General features: G+C 40.4%; 2 protein-coding genes across 2 annotated transcripts; both read right to left on the minus strand.

The window, feature by feature from the left end:
* Positions 1–7,598: 7,598 nt before the first annotated feature.
* Positions 7,599–8,147, minus strand: LOC137838687 (uncharacterized). Its single transcript, XM_068647919.1, has one exon. The coding sequence runs from the start codon at positions 8,145–8,147 to the stop codon at positions 7,599–7,601; it is 549 nt and encodes a 182-aa protein (XP_068504020.1).
* Positions 8,148–15,756: 7,609 nt separating this feature from the next.
* LOC137838688 (uncharacterized) lies at positions 15,757–17,663 on the minus strand. The gene is made up of 4 exons (XM_068647920.1): positions 17,260–17,663; positions 16,832–17,074; positions 16,270–16,277; positions 15,757–16,181 (listed from the first exon to the last, which is right to left on the minus strand). Exons 1-4 carry the CDS (start codon positions 17,661–17,663, stop codon positions 15,757–15,759), a joined length of 1,080 nt encoding a protein of 359 aa, XP_068504021.1.
* Between the last annotated feature and the right edge of the window lie 2,709 nt (positions 17,664–20,372).

Genomic DNA, 20,372 nt, shown 5'->3' on the forward strand with positions numbered 1-20,372 from the left:
AATTTTCAAAGTTAATGGAAGTGTTGGAACTTACACTACTTGTTTCTGATTCTTCCTTTGCCATCAAACATAGATTGGCTTCTTCATCTTCCTTTGATGATGAACTAGAGGATGAATCATCATTATCTTCCCAAAGGGTCTTCTTGCTTTGCCCTTCTTTTCAATCTTCTTACTTGTTGTTCCTGCCGGTTGACCTAGCGCAAGAGCGTTGCCTCGTCACGTTCTCCCTCACCAGCTTGACACCACGTGCCCTTCAAGTCCACTCCACAGATGGCCTATCTCAGAACCTGAAAAACACACGGTGGCGCCTCTGCGGCCGGTGGCGCTCTGACGCTCAAGTCAGTGACAAGAACACCCAAAAACTAAGAGAAATATACTCTGCAGAACCGTACTAAAGTGTACTCAACCCAAAACAATGAGCCGTAATGAAAAATGTACCTCTGCAAATTCTGTTAAGTTTACCTTTATAGCTAGGTTTTTTCTCTCTCCAGGCAGTTACGCTTTGGACGCGTGGCTCGCATCCAACCCTGCACGTGTCACCATCTGGGCTGGGGTAGCAGGTAGCACCCAGCCCTACACGTGTCATCATCTGAGCTAGGATAACTCGAGCGTCGTTTCCATATTGCATCCAACCCTACACGTGTCATCATCCGGGTTGGGGTAACAGGTAGCATCCAACCCTACACGTATCGTCATCTGGGTTGGGGTAACTTGAGCGTTATTTCTGTGTAATAACCAGTCGCGCGGCTAAGTCTCCTACTCAAGGAGTAATCTAGCCGTGATATGCTCTGGAGCACCACCTGACAAGGCGAGTATCGGATGCAGCAAAGTGCACCATCTCTGTGATATCGCTTGTCGCAAGTGGCACCTTCCTTATTGCTACGCCATGCATGTTCTAGCTGAGGAAACCTTGCCACCAACGAATGTCCACTCTGGGAATCCTGTCGCTGGTGGGCAAGCTGTTCCCTTCAACCCACACGACCTTCACGCCCTATGCTGGCGCAACAATCATCTTACTGAACTTATACGCTTGAACTTACTCTTCTGAACCTCCACCAGCTCCAACTAAGCTTACTGGGAGATTCGGCGATGTGCTCCTTGTGGCGATGTCAGACCACCTGACCTTCCATTACCTACTGCGTCGATCAAACAGAAATCCGGCGACAACCGACCATGTTCACTATAGAACGCCAGTTCCACGAATCGGAGACTATGCTCACTTATGAACTATTCATCTTTCTCTTGTCCACGTGTTCTGCTGAGCACGTCCCACATAGTCACGTGCTAAACACGTCATCATACCCGATGACCTGGTCGGTACACAAGCCCCCCAGTCTTGAGCTGCGACTTGTTCAGCGAAAAGACTAACGGGTTGAATTTTCGGCGACCTACGTGGTCGTGCGCGCTGGCGCTCATACTGTTCACGGATTTGACATTTCACCAACCCCTTCGATCGCTCGACACATGGACCTATCAACGATCATAATTCTGTGTCGCTTGCGCTTCTCGCAACGTTCGAGACTCTTCAAAACTTTTAAACACTTTGCGCCACTTCACTGTTCCATTATCTTCTTCCTCAGTCCAAACTCTCGAAACACCTCAGCGAACGCTTCGACTCCCTCAATCTCCATCTTACTGAACACTTTTCTGATCATCAAAAGGTAACTTTTTTATCACTCCCACTGATATTTGCTACATTTTAATCGGTTTGCATCATCCATTAACTGTCTGGAGCATACGTTGTGGGATGTTTTCTCTGCTTTGCTTTTTCTTTTCTGCGTTTAGGGTTTCTATACCTTTTCTCTACGAGCCCCGCTTGTTCTTCTATCTCCCTCTCTTCTGTTGAGTCTCTCTGCTTACAAACTCTCATCTCTTCCCCTTTTCGTCTTCTTGCAGCTTCTCCGATGGCTCGCTCCAAAGTTATACCAAACCCTCCTCCATCTCCTCGCAACCCTCCGACGAACACCTGTAGGGCAAACCCTTCCTCCTCCCGCGACCCCCCAAGGGATCCTAACGTCCCTTCGAGCCAGGTCGTGAGACCCGTGCCTTCTCGATCCAGCCAACCGCAACCAAACCCACCTCACACCAGCGTAGCTGTGAGGTCCCTTCCAAACTACAAGCAACTATACCCTTGGGCCTCTTCAGCCGTGCTGGGTGAGACTTCATCCATCAACACCGACCGCGACATCCTCCGCCTTAAGAAAGGTGACCAAACTCACCTTTCTTTCAGCAAGGAACACGATGATAAGGTATTTGTGCATCCTTGTCCTCCTGGAGAGCCTATTTGCATCGATAACCAGGGGAGCAACGGCGGCCCCTTCTGCTTCATCTACGCCACAATGTTCAAGAAAGTCAAGCTCTGATTCCCTTTCACCCGCTTCGAGAGGGAGCTCCTGACCGAGCTTGACATAGCCCCCGCCCAGCTTCATCCCAATAGCTGGGCGTTCGTCCGGGCCTACCAAATCATTTGTTCACATTTGGGACATTCGACTTCAGTGGACGTGTTCCTCTACCTGTTCGAGGCCAAGAACCCGGGCGATCGTCTATGGGTTAGCCTCAACGGGGTTGCTGGGAGGTCCATCCTTTCCATCTTCCAGCAATCTTATAAGGACTAGAAGGGGAAATTCGTGCGCGTTCGCTGCAACGACCGAGACCCTTCCCTCCTCGACGGGTTTCCCTTGTATTGGGTGAACAAGGGAAAGAAGGAGTCAAGCTTCAGGAAGGCTAGAAAAAATGGGGGAGCTCGACAAAGACTTGTGCAACTTCTGGAAAGGAGTTGCCTCTTCCAACGTGACTCTGCCTACTTCCTCCATCATCAACTACGAGTTTCTCGAAGGCCAACTGGATGTTCACATAGGTTTGTCCTTAAGTTTTTGAGTTCCCCTAGTTCAAACTTGCATCACCTTGTCTTTACTTTGATGTTACTGTTCTGACTTGCGTATGGTTTTAACTTTTTCCACGCATTGATTTACACTGCTTATCTTCCTGTGCATTATTAACTGTCGAATCTTTGTGCTGGTTGGTAACTGTTGGCCCCTTTATGCAGATATGATGCTGGGGAAGGATAGGATGGCAGAGCTACGCTCCATAGCCAAGCTCCACAATCTTGCGGCGGGCTCCCAAACTGTCCCAAACTCTGTCGCGGAGATCGCCGCTGCCCAAGGCCAGTCTCCGCCAGTTGGCCCGTCCAACGCTGTTGCTCTTCCCGCCCCTGAGCGGAAAAAACTACCACCCAAAAGGGCTAAGAGGAAAGCCCCCAGGGTTGTATCAGACGAGGAAGCGGACGAGAGCACCGAGGACGGGCTGATTTGCAAAAGGAGAAGGGGAGTTGCAACTGAGCCACCAGCAGCTGAGGTCGCCCCTCCTGACTACGCCGAGAATCCCCCCAGTGCCTCCACGCCCTTTGAGTCCGCTAGGGACGTTCTCGCCTCCAACACTTCGGCTGCTGAAGTTGCGCCTGAACAGCTTGCTGATACACAAGCTTCCTCCCAGGCTGCAATAGAACTACCAGCCTCACCACCACGCCTCGAGGCTCCCCTTGCCATCCAACCTTGCGAGGGTGGTGGTGAGCACCAACCCCTACCTACTCCTCCAACACCGGGCCTTCCAACTCCCCTCCAAGAAGCCTTGAAATCTTTCAACGTGCGCCTACATGCCATGGCCGACGAATGCCTTCCTCAAATCGTCGGCGAAGGGATAAAAGGCTCCTTGGACAAACTTGAGCTCGATTGCCGCATCCACCAGGAGGTGGCAAGCACTGCGAGAGCCAAAGCCGAGAAGGTCAAATGCGACATGATGATGCAAGGCTTAGAGTTCTCGTGGATTGAAAACGCTCTCAATGAAGAGCTCCGGAGCTTGCGTGAGGACAAGAAAGAACTGCGCAAGAAACTGCACGACAAGCTTCAGGACGCCGTTGAGTTGGAGAGCAAAATCGTTCCTATGAGGAAGCAGATCGCAGAGCTGGTGGAGGCCCGAAGGACCGACGCAGATCAAATGTCCAAACTGGAGAAAAGGTCGATCGAACGAGAAACTCTTCTGGGCAAAGTTGAACAAGATCGGGATAAGGCAAACAAAGAATTGAGCGAAACGGCTACCGAGCTTGCCCGAGTTCGTGAAGAGAACAGGGGGTTCAAGCAGAAAGTCGACGAGCTTGAGCTTTTGATCACCCGGGTTCGCGGAGAGAACAACGAGGTTCAACTTGAAATCACCCAGGTTCGTGAAGCGAACAACGGGTTCAAGGCAAAGATCGACAAGCTTCAGCTTGAGGCTGCCCAAGTTCTTACTTCCGGCTTTGGAGCAGCTTTGGAGCAGTTCGCCTGTAAATTTTCCGATCTTGACCTTTCCGAGTTTTCGTTGTACAATGAAGTGGTAGATGGCAAAATCATGCCTCCGACTTAACTGCTGCTCCTATCTACCGCTTCAACTTTACTGCTTTTGAAACTCTTGTATTTAATTTTGACTTATATGTAATTATTTTCATTCCGCTCAAACTGCTTGGATACACATAAATACGCACATGGTTTCGCCTTTATCTGTTGTGTAATCATCTGATATAACTTACTAACTTTTGTCTTAAAGAAATCAACTTAGCACCAACTGCTGCTTAATTCTGTGAAAATCAACTGAACTGAACAAACTATTAGCTCGTAACAATAACACTTAATGCAATATCACTTTCTGGGAAGTAGGCTTGGGTCAATCTTAATATTTGAAACATCGTTCGCCAGAATTGCCAAGTGTCATGCACATTTCTGTGTCATCACCTAGAACTCTGCTAGCTTAGTTCTTGCCATGTACCTCTTCTTTCGAGCTTCAACCACAAAGCCATAGGCTTCCACGGAATCTATTTTCCTTTTAACTGCCAAGGCGTCCTCTGCGGAGCTGCCTCATATCTTGAGCTATCAAGTTTGCTCATTCTTGGGGGGGGGGGGGGGAGGACTACCTTCAACGGATTCCCCTCTGCCTTCCCCAAGCCTTTACTCTGAAACAACTTGACCTTGATCATTGTTCCCTCATCTGGGGGAAGAGTTGCCTTTCAGATCCTTCTCTGCCTTCCTGAGTTTTAGAACGATGATCTAGGTAGCGAGGTTTCCTTTACGATCCTACCTCAGCTAGCTTGTAACCTCTTCCACCCTCTGCGCCACACCTGAACTCGTTCAAGACGAGAAGGATTTTAACTACCTTCACAACGCCCGCAAGCGTGGAGGCTTTAACTGGCCTTACTAGGTCAATATTGATGTTTCACTCAAGGGAAAAGGCGTCTTCTATCGACCTTCCTTTCCTGCACTTAAGGTCATTAACACCTCTGACCTTTCAGTTTCATCTTGCCTGAACTCACTCGAGGGTGAGAAAGACTTTTCCTGATGCCTCAACTTGCCCAAGGGTTACATCTCCTCACCCCCTAGATGCACTGAAGACTTTCAACTTGCCTCAATTTGCTTACGCAAAGAGGTCTTATGATCTGCTCTTGCCTGTACTCGCTCAGGGCGAGGAGGACTTTAATCTTTTCTCGCCTACACTCGCTCGAGGCGAGGAGGTCTTTTCAATCTCTTTCTCGCCTACACTCGCTCGAGGCGAGGAGGTCTTTTTAATCTCTTTCTCGCCTACACTCGCTCGAGGCGAGGAGGTCTTTTAATCTCTTTCTCGCCTACACTCGCTCGAGGCGAGGAGGTCTTTTAATCTCTTTCTCGCCTACACTCGCTCGAGGCAAGGAGGTCTTTTTAATCTCTTTCCCGCCTACACTCGCTCGAGGCGAGGAGGTTAGAAAGTTTTACACTTGTGCCTCCGATCGCCGAGTGGCGGTGAGGGCTTAAAAAACTTTTATTCATATGCCTCCGATCGCCATGTGGCGATGAGGACTTAAAACTTTTAACTTGCACCTCCGATCGCCAGGTGGCAATGAGGGTTTAAAACTTCATACTTTGAAAACTTTGTACTGGATGCATGCGATTTGGATTCACCATTGTTTAAAACTACACAAAGGCGATAAAGCCTCTTTCTGAAAGCTTAAAAAACTATGAGCATGCAAACTTAATAACTGGGAAACTTTGATAAACTTCAAAAACTTCTTTATTGGGTGGCCTCGTTAAAAACCCTTCTTAGGGAAAAAGAGTGCCCCCTTGAAAAACTGTTCAAACTGAAACATTCTTAACTGTTCAAAGTAATCGCTACTTACAATGCTTTCAACTGTAATAAAACTTGAGATGGGTGGCGTTCCAAGTGCGAGGAATCGCCCCTCCTTCCAACGTCTCCAAGCGGTAGGCGCCGTTCCCGAGTGCTTCGGTTATTCTGAACGGTCCTGTGCACTTGGGCGATAATTTGTTCTCCATCTCATACTGGTGGGCCTTCCACATTACCAAGTCGCCACCTCTGAATTGCCTCGGCCTTATTCTGGAGTTGTATTTACGCTCAACTCTTCTCTTTACTGCCTCAGCCTTCACCCGTGCTTCCTCCCTGACCTCATCCAACAAATACAAGTTCATTCTTCTTTCTTCGTTCGAGTCTTCCGCCACGAAGTTCTGGAACCTCGGCGAGCTTTCCTGGATTTCGACTGGAATCATCGCATCGCATCCATACACTAAGCTAAACGGGGTTTCATGGGTTCCCGATTGTTCAGTGGTGTGATATGCCCACACTATGTGGGGAACTTCTTCAGCCCAAGACCCCTTGGCCTTTTCCAACCTTCTCTTCAGACCTCTCAGCAGAACCCGATTGGCCGACTCCACTTGCCCATTCGTTTGCGGGTGCTCCACAGAAGCAAACACCTGTTGTGTTCCGATGTCCAAGCACAACTTCTTCAACAGGTAACTTGCAAACTGAGTCCCATTATCTGATACCAAACGCTTGGGCACACCAAAACGACACACAATATTCTTCCACACAAAACTCTGGATTTTGTGCGCGGTGATCTGGGCTACTGGTTCTACTTCAATCCACTTCGTGAAGTACTCGATCGCCACAACCAAATACTTCATTTGCCTGATCGCTAACAGGAAGGGTCCCAGAATATCGATTCCCCACGTGTGGAACGGCCAGGGGCTGTAGATTGACTTTAACTCTTCTGGGGGCGCCTTGTGCCAATCGGCGTGCTGCTGGCACTGCTTGCAACGCTGGACATATCTCTTGCAATCTTCCCAAATCGTGGGCCAGTAAATACTTGCACGGAAAGTCCTTGTTGCCAGAGCTCGACCCCCGATGTGGCTCCCGCAAATCCCTTCATGGAGCTCGGCAATAATTCTCGTGCACTTCTCTCCGTGTACGCATACAAGAAGAGGGTGTGTAAACCCGAACCTGTACAACTCGCCATCGATGAGGGTAAACTTGCTGGAGCTCTTCTTTATCTTTCTGACCTCTGTTGAGTCCATTGGGAGCACGCCATCTGCCAAGTAGCGCTGGTATGGCGTTATCCACGTATCTGGTTCGTGGATAGCGCAAACTTGCATCATTTTTACCTCTTCCGTTGGGCGCGCTCTGACTCTCGGCGTCCTCAAAGTCTCCTGTGTTAGAGATCTATGGCTCCTCACCGTCCTTTCCATCGATCTGCAAACGTGAAGGACCTGGTGATCTGCGACAAAAGCCCGAGGTGTCTTCAAAGTTTCTTATATAACGGTCCTCTGTCTGCCCCCCTTGCCCGAACTGGCGAGCTTGGCTAACAGGTCAGATCGGGCATTCTGCTCTCTTGGCACGTGCACCACTTCAAACAAAACAAAGGACCTCCTCAACTCTTGCACATTCTCCAAGTAAGCTGCCATCTGCAGATCTTTGGCCTGAAACTCGCCGGTTACTTGCCCAGTGACCAACAATGAATCACTCTTGGCCATCAGCACCTTTGCCCCCCTTTCCTTTGCCAACAGAATGCCGGCGATCAAAGCTTCATATTCTGCCTGATTGTTGTTGGCTTTGAAAGGGAACCTCAAAGACTGCTCTATGAACACACCGTTGGGTCCCTCCAAAATAACCCCAGCCCCGCTACCCAGCTGGTTAGACGACCCATCCACCGAGAGGACCCAACGAAAATCATCCCCGGCGTTCTGTACTGTTTCGGAGGATTGCTCGACCACAAAGTCAGCGAAGACTTGGCCCTTAATCGGTCCTCGGGGCTCATACTTGATATCGAATTCCGACAACTCCACTGCCCATTTCACCATCCTCCCAGCCACATCCGGTTTCTTCAAAACCTTCTGGATGGGTAAGTCAGTCATCACCAACACTGTAAAACTCTGGAAGTAATGGCGCAGCCTCCTCGTTGAGAACACAACCGCCAGCGCTGCTTTCTCCAAAGCCTAGTATCTTACTTCTGGGCCCTGCAACACCTTGCTAACAAAATAGATGGGTCTCTGGACTTGATATTGATCCTGGATAAGCACCGCACTTATCGCCTTCTCAGTTATGGCAAAATATAACCTGAGGGGCGTTGCCACTTGAGGTTTACACAGAACCGGCGGGCTCGCCAAGTACTCTTTAAGCTTGACAAAAGCTTCTTCGCACTCCTTCATCCAGACGAACCTGTTGTTCCGCTTCAAACATTGGAAGTACGGGTGACCCTTCTCTCCACTAGCGGACACGAATCGAGATAATGCGGCCATCCGACCCGTGAGCTGCTGCACCTCCTTCACAGTGGCAAGACTCCTCATCGCCAGAATGGCGGCACATTTGTCGAGGTTTGCCTCAATTCCCCTCTCCGACAAGAGGAAACCCAGAAATTTCCCGGCCTCCACGCCAAAAATACACTTATCAGGGTTTAGTTTCAGCTTGTACCTGGCTATTGTGGTGAACAACTCTTCTAGGTCAGTGACATTGCCTGCTCTTTTCCAAGGATGTTACGACCATGTCGTCAACGTACGCTTGCACATTCCTTCCGAGCATTGGGGAGAGTACCTTGTCCATTAGCCTCTGGTACATGGCCCCCGCATTCTTCAGCCCGAAGGGCATTACTTTGTAGCAGTAGCACGACCTTTCTGTCATGAAAGCGGTCTTTTCCTCGTCCATGGGATGCATCTTAATCTGGTTGTACCCTGAGAAGGCATCCAAAAAGCTGAGCAACTTACACCCTGACGCACTGTCTACCAGGGCATCTATACTTGGCAGAGGATAAGAATCCTTTGGGCAGGCTTTATTCAAATCCATGAAGTCAACACACATCCGCCATTTCCCGCTACCAGGGCATTTGTTTTCTTTTCTTTCTTTTCTATTAAATAAAATCAACCAGTTATTTCAATAAATGAACCTCTTTTTAATCTGGTAATTCTGTACAAGAAAATAGTCATTTATTTTCAGAAATCAATGAAATGTTTTTTAACAAAATTGTGTTATGTTAATCAAATTGTTTTTAATTGATAAAACTAATTTCAATAAATGATCAAACTATTTTAACAATCTTTCTTAGCTTATATAAAGATGTTTTCTGATCATTTAACATAACACTTTTCATAGACAGAAAAACATAAAGCTTTAAATCATTCTTGGAGATTACATTTGGATCTTGGATAATTGTTGTAATGTGAAGAAGGTTTTTGGGATATCAATTCTATTGTTCTTCATTTGTATTAAACTCAGGTGTATTTGAACTTCATTCTTTTCACTGTTTTGTACTGTAAAAAAACTCAGATAGAGTTTCTAAATTATGTGGATGGTTAAGAGTGTTGTGTATTCTTGTAGGGTTCAAGATCAACACTCTTGGTTGTTCTTGTGTAATCTTGTTTGATTGTTTTTAGTGATTTCTCAGTGGTGTGCTGAGGACTCGATGTAGCTTTTTGTTAAAAGTGAACCAGTATAAATCTCATGTGCATTACCTCTCTCTCTCTTACTCTAATATCTTTTATATAATATTTTTTACAGTGTTTTACGTTTAAATCAATTGATTGAATTCTCGAAACATTTGGTTTATATTTTGATTAAATGCTTGTTGTGCTTTTTATAATCAATTCAACAGGTAAATCAATTAGTTAATTTTATTGAGTTTTTCAGTCTAACTCCAGTATTTGAGAAAATATTGTGAAAACAATTCACCTTCCCTCTTGTTTCAAGCCACATATTCTAACAATATAATCATATTTGTATGTGTTAAATGTATCTAAAAATACTGCATACTTCGTAATGCATTTGATTAATTTGCAATTATATTGTGTCTACTTGTAGATAATATAGTATTTTCAAGTATTAGATGGTCTAAGTTGCGTGTGCATTTAGATAGTCTAGGCGGTAAAAGTGATTGATGATTAAATATCCTTTTTTTTGTAAAGCCAAACTTCATGTATTGGGAATGACCACAAATCTTGTTGTACATTTGATTTGAATTTCCTGAATAGTTTATTTATATTAATGAATATTGGTTAATTTCGTGAATACTAGATTATGTTTTGATTGAATATTTGATTGAAAATTGTTTGAGCATGTGATTATTTACATTCTCGAGGGTTTTAATTTCTCTAATTTTAGAAAGAAAAATATAAGTTGTAATCTTTTTAATATTACCATTGCTCAGTTACTATTTTTAATCGTTTCGTATAACCTAAAAATCCTTTTGTATATATGATCTACAACAACTTCATGAAAGAGGTTTTGGAATTTAATGTGGATCTTGAATGTTGTATTCAAGGTTTCCTTCTTGAATCAAACCATCTACCAGGATTTGGTCTGGATATTTTGGAACTATGTTAGGTTAGTATAAAGAAGTGTCCATCAATCTAGTCAGTATCTTTAATGCAATCACTAGGAAAGGGTTCTTAATTGCTTTTATCCTAAGAGGGAAGCGATTTACTATGGAATTGGCACAATTGTACAAAAGCTATATGGTGATAACTTCTTAGAAGAGCCTCTTAGTCAAAAGATTGATTACAAGAAGCTCTATGCAAAAGGAAAAATATGAACAAAAGTGTAACAAATGATTGCTTCAAAAATATGGTTCAAAATACCATATAACAGAGTATGGAAGGTTCATAATAGAAAACCATATAACAAAATATGGAAGGTTCATACCATATAACAGAACACCATAGGAAGAACACGGATTTAAAAAAAGAAAATTAGGAGAGAAGACACTTGGCTCTTGAAGAATCAAAGCTCTATATACCAAATGATAGCATCCTCTCATCCGAATTGAGTTTTTCTTTAAATTTGAGGGAGATCGGCAGAAGATTAATGAAAGGAATATGTCAAGGATGGCTCCATTGGAGCTATGGATTCCTTGGAGTTGCATGGAGAGTAGGAAGAGTGATTGGTTCAGGCATATCACTTGGAAAAGGTGGAGAAGGAGACAAAAGTGTCTATTCTAGTGAGGCTAGACAAGAGAGTGCTTAGGCTTGCAATTTGGCAGCATAACACTCATATATTTGATCTATGTTTTCATGAGCCAAACACCTCAATTTATTGGAGAAAGGGCTAAACATTTTGGAGCCAAAATTTAAAAATTCAAAATAAAACTCTCCAATGAGGTGTCATGTGGACTCATGTTTTCCATGTTTAGGTCACACCTTTCATGCTAAATCCTCTTCACTCCTAGGTTTTTGTGTGGACGTCCATGTGCTCCTTGCCAAGCTAATTTTCGTCCTATATTATACCCTAGACGTTCTAGGATTACATTGGGTTAAAAAATGTTTAATTTTTACCCTAACTAGACTTATTCTAGTATTGGCCAAAATACAAGCCCAAAAACCTATGCTATGTGGCCCTAACATTTGGTCCAATTATTTTATTCTACTAGACCCAATATATGGCTCATAAAATCCTGAATAACTTTATACAATTTATTTAAGTTAAAGCTTGGCCCAAAAATAATGTTGACTAGTCAGCCGAAACTCAATCTTCTTGTTCTTCTGACCAAAGCTCTGATTTATGTTTTGATAAGTTGGAGGTCTTCTTGGATATGCTTTGTGCATTCCTTCATTCTAGAGTTGTCCTCTTGGTTGAGCCTACAAAATAGACAAAAGCTCAATTAGACTCATATTTGTAAGTAAGTCCGTAAACAGACTCTAGGTCTTCATCCTCCTTATTATGTGGTTATATGTGACTGGAAGTTCATCTATCAAGAAGTTTTTGGAAAGACATTCACTTGAACATCAAATACAAAGTGTTTATTTGCTTCCAATATGCTTTGTGATCTGTTTGTGTCTGTCATATACTTATTAATGCTTTTATGTGTTATCTATGTGATACACTTGTTAATGCTTTTGTGTGTTATTAACTTATAGTTTTACTTATATAACTCAATTCTGTCTTAATTTTTGGATTAATTGTATCTTTTCAATGTTTATTTTATTTTTATTCTCTATTTTTAAATTAGATTTATTTTCTATTTTTAGATTAAATTTATTTTCTGTTTTTAGATTAGATTTATTTTCTGCAAGAAATTAGATTAAATGCAGGTTTTTAAAAAACCTGTATTTTCCTGCACTAAATTCAGCTGATTGTTTGATTTATGTTTTTTTTTTTCTATAGATGTCTCTGATTTTTGTTGGAATTCTAACTCACAATTTCAGTTGGAATATCAGAACATAAATTTTGGAGCTGGGTTGCAACAAAGAAGTAGTTTTTACAAGATTTGGATATTTTTGTAGTTTTACTAGTTGAGTTAGGTGGGTCAAGTTTTGTGCAGTTGTTAAGGTGCATAATTTTCTTTGTTTCAGCACTTTATAAATACAGTGCATCTGAGCATATGAATGACATAGAATAATAGAATAATTTTATATTGTAGTAGTTTAGTTCTACACTTTTTCAACTATTCAGTCAATGTAATACTACTTTTTCTGACTTTTCCCATTCTCTCTTTTTCTTTCTTGTGCTGTCCAAAATTAATAAATTATCATCTATACTTTTCGAGTTATTTATCTATTACACATATCGAACAATTAGTCTCTAACTAAATACTTGATGAGATAAAACTTTAAATTTTCTTAATTGAGTTCTCGATTTTCTTAAGAGAACAAATCTATATTAAAATATAAATATCAATAAATGAAAATTTACTTGAAAATAAATTATAGTTCACATTTGAGTAAAGCAATTGTTGTCTTAAATGTTAATTAATTTATATTTTATTGTCTTAAACAAAAAGTTTCCTTTTTATATTGATCAATATTTTTTTTTTTATATTTTGTACATTTACACTAAAATAATTTACTATAACAAACTCATTTCCTATCTGAAACTGTTTTATTATTAAAATATTTATTATTGTAGGATTTTTTTTTAATATTTTGTAAAACATAAATTTTTTAAAATAATTTAAAAAAACTTAATTTTATGAACTTTTGTAAAAAATCACACAAAATAAAAAATTTCTAATAGTATTTATTTTTGTATAACACTATTTTGTTACTCATGTAAACTATTAGGCTGTATTATAATTTGAACTATTTTTATGCGGTTATGAAAAATTAACCATCTTTCTAGAAGAAGTTATTGCAAATATTACAACTTGCTCAAAACAATTGCATTGCTAAATGCATTTTCAAAGTACTTTTAATTTTATTATTTTTCAAATCCTAACTTAGAATTCTCTCACTATTTTTTAATATCTTTCAATTATTAACTTCGAATTCTCTCACTAGTTTTTAAGGACGAATTTGATGGTTTATCTTTTATACAAAATTCTCGTTTAACCTAAAAGTTCCAAGTTTGTGTTAGTTAATTGTCTTTTCACAAGTCTTCTTATAAGTCCATTGATTGGAATATAATTATTTCCCTATGAGAAGAAAGTTGTCACTATTGATTTATTCCACAACTACCAAATTTGGACTTTTTTACTCAAAACGCTTTAAACTTTTTTACTCAAATAATACGATTGGTTATTCCACAACTACTAATTGGACATTTTTTACTTAATTGGGAAGATTTATATAAAAAAATTTCAGCACTCCTAAATGGAATACAACTTTACGTTCTTAGGTTTATTTGGAAAATAAAGACCCAACCTTTTTATGAAGGAAATCAATTGGACGCTAACTAGATCATCTTTAATAGGATATTTTGGACGTTCAAACCGTACATTGATGGTTTCAAATTTTGCAAGTCGATGGTCCAAGTTGATGAAACTTTCTTGAATGGGAAATACAGAGGAATGTTATTGGTCGCAGTTGCACAAGATGCCGGAACAACATATTACCAATTGCCTTCGCCATCGTAGAGAGTGAAACTGCTGAGACTTGGTTCTTTTTCTTGCGAAACCTACGAAGATATGTCACTCTGCAAGATGGTCTCTATCTCATTTTTGACCGCCACGAATCAATAAAGAGTGCATACTCTAGAGATGGTAGAGTTAGAACAACAATAATTTTGTGCATGTGTATTGCATTCGGCACATAACACAGAATTTCATGAGGTGGTTTAGAAATACAACACTAAAGAAAGATGTTGTCAACATGGGTAATTGTCCTTATACATTAAGTTAATCAACTGTTTCAAATTATATATATTGATTTTGTCAATTTTATTTACTAACTACATGTACAACAAATAATTCACTAGTGCAGAAACATAAAACAAATGCGGTTGTTTTGAATTTATAAATGCGGCTTTATAACCGCATTTGATCAACACGCACTTGTAAATCAAGAAATATAAATGCGGCTATATAGAGCCGCATTTATAAATACCATTTACAAGTGCGGTTATTTGCTTTAACCGCATTTGTATGTGCCGAATCATTAAAAAAAATTAAAAATTTTAAAACATCGTCAATCTTGTGTGAAGCCAAGATTGATGAAGAGTCACGGGAGCGAACAACGGTGGCGGCAGCAGAAGCGACGACGGACAGGGAAGCAGCAACGGAGCAAACCAAAAAATCCACAAGAAACCACGAAGACAATGAAAGAGTGCTTCGAGACCACTAATGCAAGGAAAAAAACATATATAAGAAAAACGAAAAACATTTATGCATATATTTGTGAAGATGAAGAGGAAAAAAGAGAGTTCAAGAAACTTACATTGCACAAATGGAATGCAGATGCAGTAGAAGGAGACGAACTCAGAGTGCAAACGCGAAACGAAGGCAAAGACGAGAAATAAAGTTTGAAATTGTGTGAGGCGCGCTTCAAAATTTAAGGTAAAAAAGGATTTACGAATGCGGTTAAAGGTAAAACCGCATTCGTAAATCAAACAATTTTGATTTACGAATGCGGTTATTCAAATAACCGCATTCGTAAATCAAGCGCTTTGATTTACGAATGCGGTTATTCAAATAACCGCATTCGTAAATCAAAATAATTTCAAAAATGCCACCGCGTTTTTTTCGAAAGCGGGTAGCGCAAAAGCCGCACTAAATAAAGCGTATCCTTTTCTTCTTTTTGCACTAGTGATTACAAATGGAATGACAGAGCCATGTTTTTTCTACTACTGCAACATAGTTAGAGAGGAAAATCCTGAGGCAGCTCAGTGGCTAGATGATATCCCGAGAGAGAAGTGGACTCTTGCATGGGACAACGGTCAAATGTGGGGACATATGACAACCAATCTGGCTGAGACGATCAACTCTTTTTTGAAGAAAATAAGAAACCTATCTTCCATGGTGATGGCAACTATTAAAGGAAAAGAAAGAATAGGGTAAATTCCTTGTGTATATAGAACACATAGGGTTATGTTTATATAGGAAAAGAAACATATGGGTTAAGCTCATTACATAAATAGAAATAGATAACAATATCTATAATATCTCATAATATCTAACACTCCCCCTCAAGATGGTGCATATAGATCATATATACCCAGCTTATTACAAATGTAATCAATCTTAGGCCCTCGTAAGGGTTTAGTAAAAATATCTTATAATTGACTACTTGAATTAACAAACTCAGTCTTGATATCTCCCGATATAATGTTTTGTCGAATGAAATGACAATCAATCCCAATATGTTTGGTCCTTTCATGAAAAACTGGATTTGAGTTAATATGAAGAGTAGCCTGATTATCACATATAAGTGTCATTTGAGTGACCTCTCCAAATTGCAATTCTTTAAGTAACTGTTTAAGCCAAATAAGCTCACAAGTAGCTGAGGTCATAACTCTATATTCTGCTTCTGCACTAGATCTCGCAACAACACTTTGTTTCTTGCTCTTCCAAGATATCAAGTTATCACCAATGGAGACACAATAACCGGAAGTTGATCTTTTATCAGATAGAGATCTTGCCCAATCAGCATCTGAATAACAAACGACTTTAGTATCCTTATTATGACCATATAACAAACCTTTTCCAGGAGAGCCTTTAATGTACTTCAGTATACGAATGACTGCATTCCAATGATCTTCACATGGAGAATTAAGAAATTGACTCACCACACTGACTGCAAAGGAAATATTAGGGCAAGTAACAGTGAGATAGTTCAATTTTCCAACTAATCAACTGTACTTCTCAAGATCTGAAAGAGGCTCCCCTTGATTGGGTAAAAGTTTGACATTGAGATCCATGGGAGTATCCACATATTTCGAATTCATCAACCAAATTTTCTCCAAAATATCTAATGCATATTTTCTTTGAGAGATAACAATACCAGTATTGGATTGTGCTACCTCAATCCCCAAGAAATATATGAGTTTCCCAAGATCTTTGGTCTGAAAGTGTTGACAAAGGTGTTGTTTTACTTGTGAGATGCCATTGTGATCACTGTCTGTAAGAAGAATGTCATCAATATATACTATAAGATAGATACACCCAACACTCGAGTGAAGATAAAAAAACTGAATGATTTACTTCAATGCGAGTCATACCAAAATGTTGAAAGACATTGCTAAAATTTCCAAACCAAGCCTTAGGAGACTGCTTGAATCCATATAAGGATTGCGAAGACAACATACCAATCCAGAAGACTCCCCCTGAGCAACAAAACCGAGAGGTTACTCCGTATAAATTTCTTCCTTCAAATCCCCATTAAGAAAGGCATTATTGGCATCAAGTTGATAAAAAGGCCATTGTTGAAGAGTAGCCATGGTTGTGAATAAGCAAATAGAAGCCATCTTTGCCACTAGAGAAAAACTATCACCATAGTTTAAACCAAAAATTTGGGTATAACCCTTAGCCACAAGACGAGCCTTGAGACGATCAATAATACCATCAGAACCAACTTTGATAGCAAAATTCCACCTGCAACCAACAACAGATTTCGTAGATGGATAGGGAAGATAAAAAAGATTGATTACCAGAAATGTGATTTGTGGCACCTGAACCTAGAACCCAAGGGCCAAGGGAAGTAGAATGAATAATGCCAATAAAAAATGTACCTATGTTCAACAGAAGTAGTGGAACCAAGATTCTAACGATCCTCATACCATTTAAGAAATTCATTGAAAATAGTAGACTGGCCTGGGATATCAAATGAAGATGAAGTATGGTCCACAGTAGAAGGTTGCACATGAGCAGTTTGGGCAACCACAACAGATTTAGGAGGACAACCATGTAAGGCATAACATCTGTCAATTTTATGCCCAAGTTTGCCACAATGGTCACACTTTTGACACCCTTTTCCCGGCTTGTAAGAGCGAGTACAATCATTATGTTGAGAGACTAAAGCAGAAGAGTCATCAACATGAGGCATTATACCAGTGGTGTGTTTACTCGACACACGCAGAAGGGTAGAACAAGTGGAAGTAAAATTAGGCGTGATAGGAGGTCCCAAAACTTGATCACGAACATGAGAATAATCATCAGGAACGCCATGTAAATCCAATAACATCAAGAACTTGGATCTTTGTTCTAGTTCTTAAGAAGGAGTGGGGTCATGAGGTAATAACTCATTAAAATCATGAAAATAAGCAAGAAGTTTACCCAAATATTCCTCCATTGTACCATCAAGACGCTTGGAAGTAACAACTGTGGGGAGATTTTGACACACACCATAAAGATGTCGAGTATCATTGGTGTATAATAACATTACTTGTTCCCAAAACTTTTGAAAATGTCTCATAGGTACGAAAAAATTGTTTTAAAGATGAGTGAATGGTAGATTTGATAATAATGCATAATTGAGCATCAATTTTCAACCAATGAAAAACCTCATTTTTAGCAACATTGGGACAGGTAAGATGATCAATATAACCTTAACTCTTAAGCCATTACTTAATATCTGAGGCTCAAGTGTCATAATTGGTTTCATCCAATTTGTCAATGAAGAGATGAACATTGATATAATTAGTATAAATAAAGAGATCCGAAATAATGGCAACGGAAGAAGCCAAAGTGGCAGGGAAAGCGGAAGAGGGAACGGAATAAGCCATAGATGATAAGGACAAATCCAGTCACTGGTCAATTGGCGGCAGCAACAATGATGAAGGCTCCGACAACGTTTCCGACAACATCTCCGGCGGCGACTCCGACGATATTTTGACGGCGACTCCGGCGAGTCGGCGGCGGTGGAAGCTCTAGCAAAGCAATGGGGCGGTGGCTGGAAAATTCCAGTGAATAGTGGGTTCACCAATAAAACAACAGATACCACATTAAAGAAAAAAAAAAGAATAGGGTAAATCCCTTGTGTACATTGAACACATATGGTTATGTTTATAAAGGAAAAAAAATATAGGGGTTAAGCCCATTACATAAATAGAAATAGATAACAATATGTATAATATCTCATAATATCTAATAACAACATATACCCATTGAAATAAATTCTTCACAGATAGAGGCAGGTAAGTGGAAGCCATGATGTTGTTGGACATGTATACTCTGAAGTTGTAGCAAAAGCATTGGAAGATGCACAGTCAAAGGAAAAACACTCATACAGTGCTTTCCTTTGATAGGAGAAACACCAAATTTTTGGTAGAAGAAAGAAAAAATCCAAGACAAGTACGACCACTAGGCCGATTTGCAGTTGGCTTTAACGAATTATGGTGTGACTGTGGGAAATTCCAAAAACTACACCTACCATGCTCCCATGTGCATGCTGCATGAAAATATGCTCACCATGATTTTGTTGGGTACATCTCACATGTGTACACATTGCAACAGGTCTTTCATGCTTACGAAGGAGTATTTGGTGAATGCAGAAATGAAGAGTATTGGTCTGCATATACTAGTCAAATATTATGCCCAATTCCCAACATGAAAAGAACCTCAAAGGGGAGGCCTAAGTCAAGTTGAATAAGGACTAATATGAACATAAGAGAACAACATAGTCGAACCAAAAAATGTTCATATTGTCAAACTCTAGGACACACAAAAAGAATGTGTCCCAACATTATTGGAACGTCCACTTCTCGTCATTAATTATGTTTCATTTTGCACAAACTATTTAATTGACCATTCAAGAAAATATTAAATGAATAACCATTTTTCATTTATTTTCCTTTTTATGTTCAACATATACTACATCATTTCAATAATTAACAACAATTTACACCTAATAAACATGAAAACATTTAAAGCAATTCACAATGTTAATAATGGTACAAAATGTGTGAAAAAACTGATACACAGGACAATAATGTGCATTGTCACATCACTCCTCCACAATTATTTCCTCCAAGGTCACACAGAAAATAATAATGTGCATGGTCACATCACTCTTCCATAACTTCGTTTTTCTTAGGTTGTACAACACAATTACATGCATTGTCACAACACCCTCCATATAGGTTCTTTCCTTAAGCCAGACAACACAATAATGAGAATGTTCACATCACTCCTCCATAATTGCTTTTTTCTTAGGTTGTACAACACAATAACATGCATTGTCACATCACTCTCCATGGGTTCTTTCCTCAAGTCAGACAACAGAATAATGAGAATGGTCACATCACTCCTCCATAAATTTTTCTCCTCAGGTCACACAGCACAATAATGTGCATCGTCACATCACTCCTCTATAATTTTTTTTTCCTCAGGTTGTACAAAACAATAACATGCATAGTCACATCACTTTCCAAAGATTCTTTCTTTAGGCCAGACAACACAATAATGTGAATTATCAAATCACTCCTCCATTATTGCTTTTCCTAAGGCCACACAACAGAATAATGTGGATGGTTATCATCTTTTCTTTTAATGTGCACATGATAATACTTGTAATAAATTTATCATTTAATACACACGGTTCATTGCACACGTCATAAATAACTCTTTCTTTCTATCTCAATCATTCTCCAGCTATAGATTCAAGTTTTCACCCACACAACACTTTGAAATCATTTAGTTAACACAAAATATATACAAATTCTTCCTTCTTCCCAAAACTTTTGCTTTCATCTTCAAATGGACCATCGTTGCTTCACAAACAATGAGAATTCTTACAATTTTGATCTTGTTGTCTTTGCACATGGTCGGGTAATAGAAAATGATGAAAGCGCCCACTTTGAATGTCCGTCTCCTAAATTTTTCCGCATCCCTCATAATTGTACATTCTCCCATTTAAAGGAGAAAGTGTGTGACGCTTTGGGACTACAAGATA

The sequence above is a fragment of the Phaseolus vulgaris genome, chromosome 4 (assembly GCF_000499845.2).
Source record: "Phaseolus vulgaris cultivar G19833 chromosome 4, P. vulgaris v2.0, whole genome shotgun sequence".
Taxonomy (NCBI): domain Eukaryota; kingdom Viridiplantae; phylum Streptophyta; class Magnoliopsida; order Fabales; family Fabaceae; genus Phaseolus; species Phaseolus vulgaris.

Excerpts from the sequence above, each read along its gene's own strand:
- LOC137838687 (XM_068647919.1), bottom strand. The coding sequence starts at position 8,147 with ATGGTGAAATGGGCAGTGGAGTTGTCGGAATTCGATATCAAGTATGAG.
- LOC137838688 (XM_068647920.1), bottom strand. The coding sequence starts at position 17,663 with ATGTTATTGGATTTACATGGCGTTCCTGATGATTATTCTCATGTTCGT. Across the intron at positions 17,075-17,259 it reads TTCAATGAATTTCTTAAATG|GTGGAATTTTGCTATCAAAG; the intron begins GTATGAGGATCG and ends TGTTGGTTGCAG.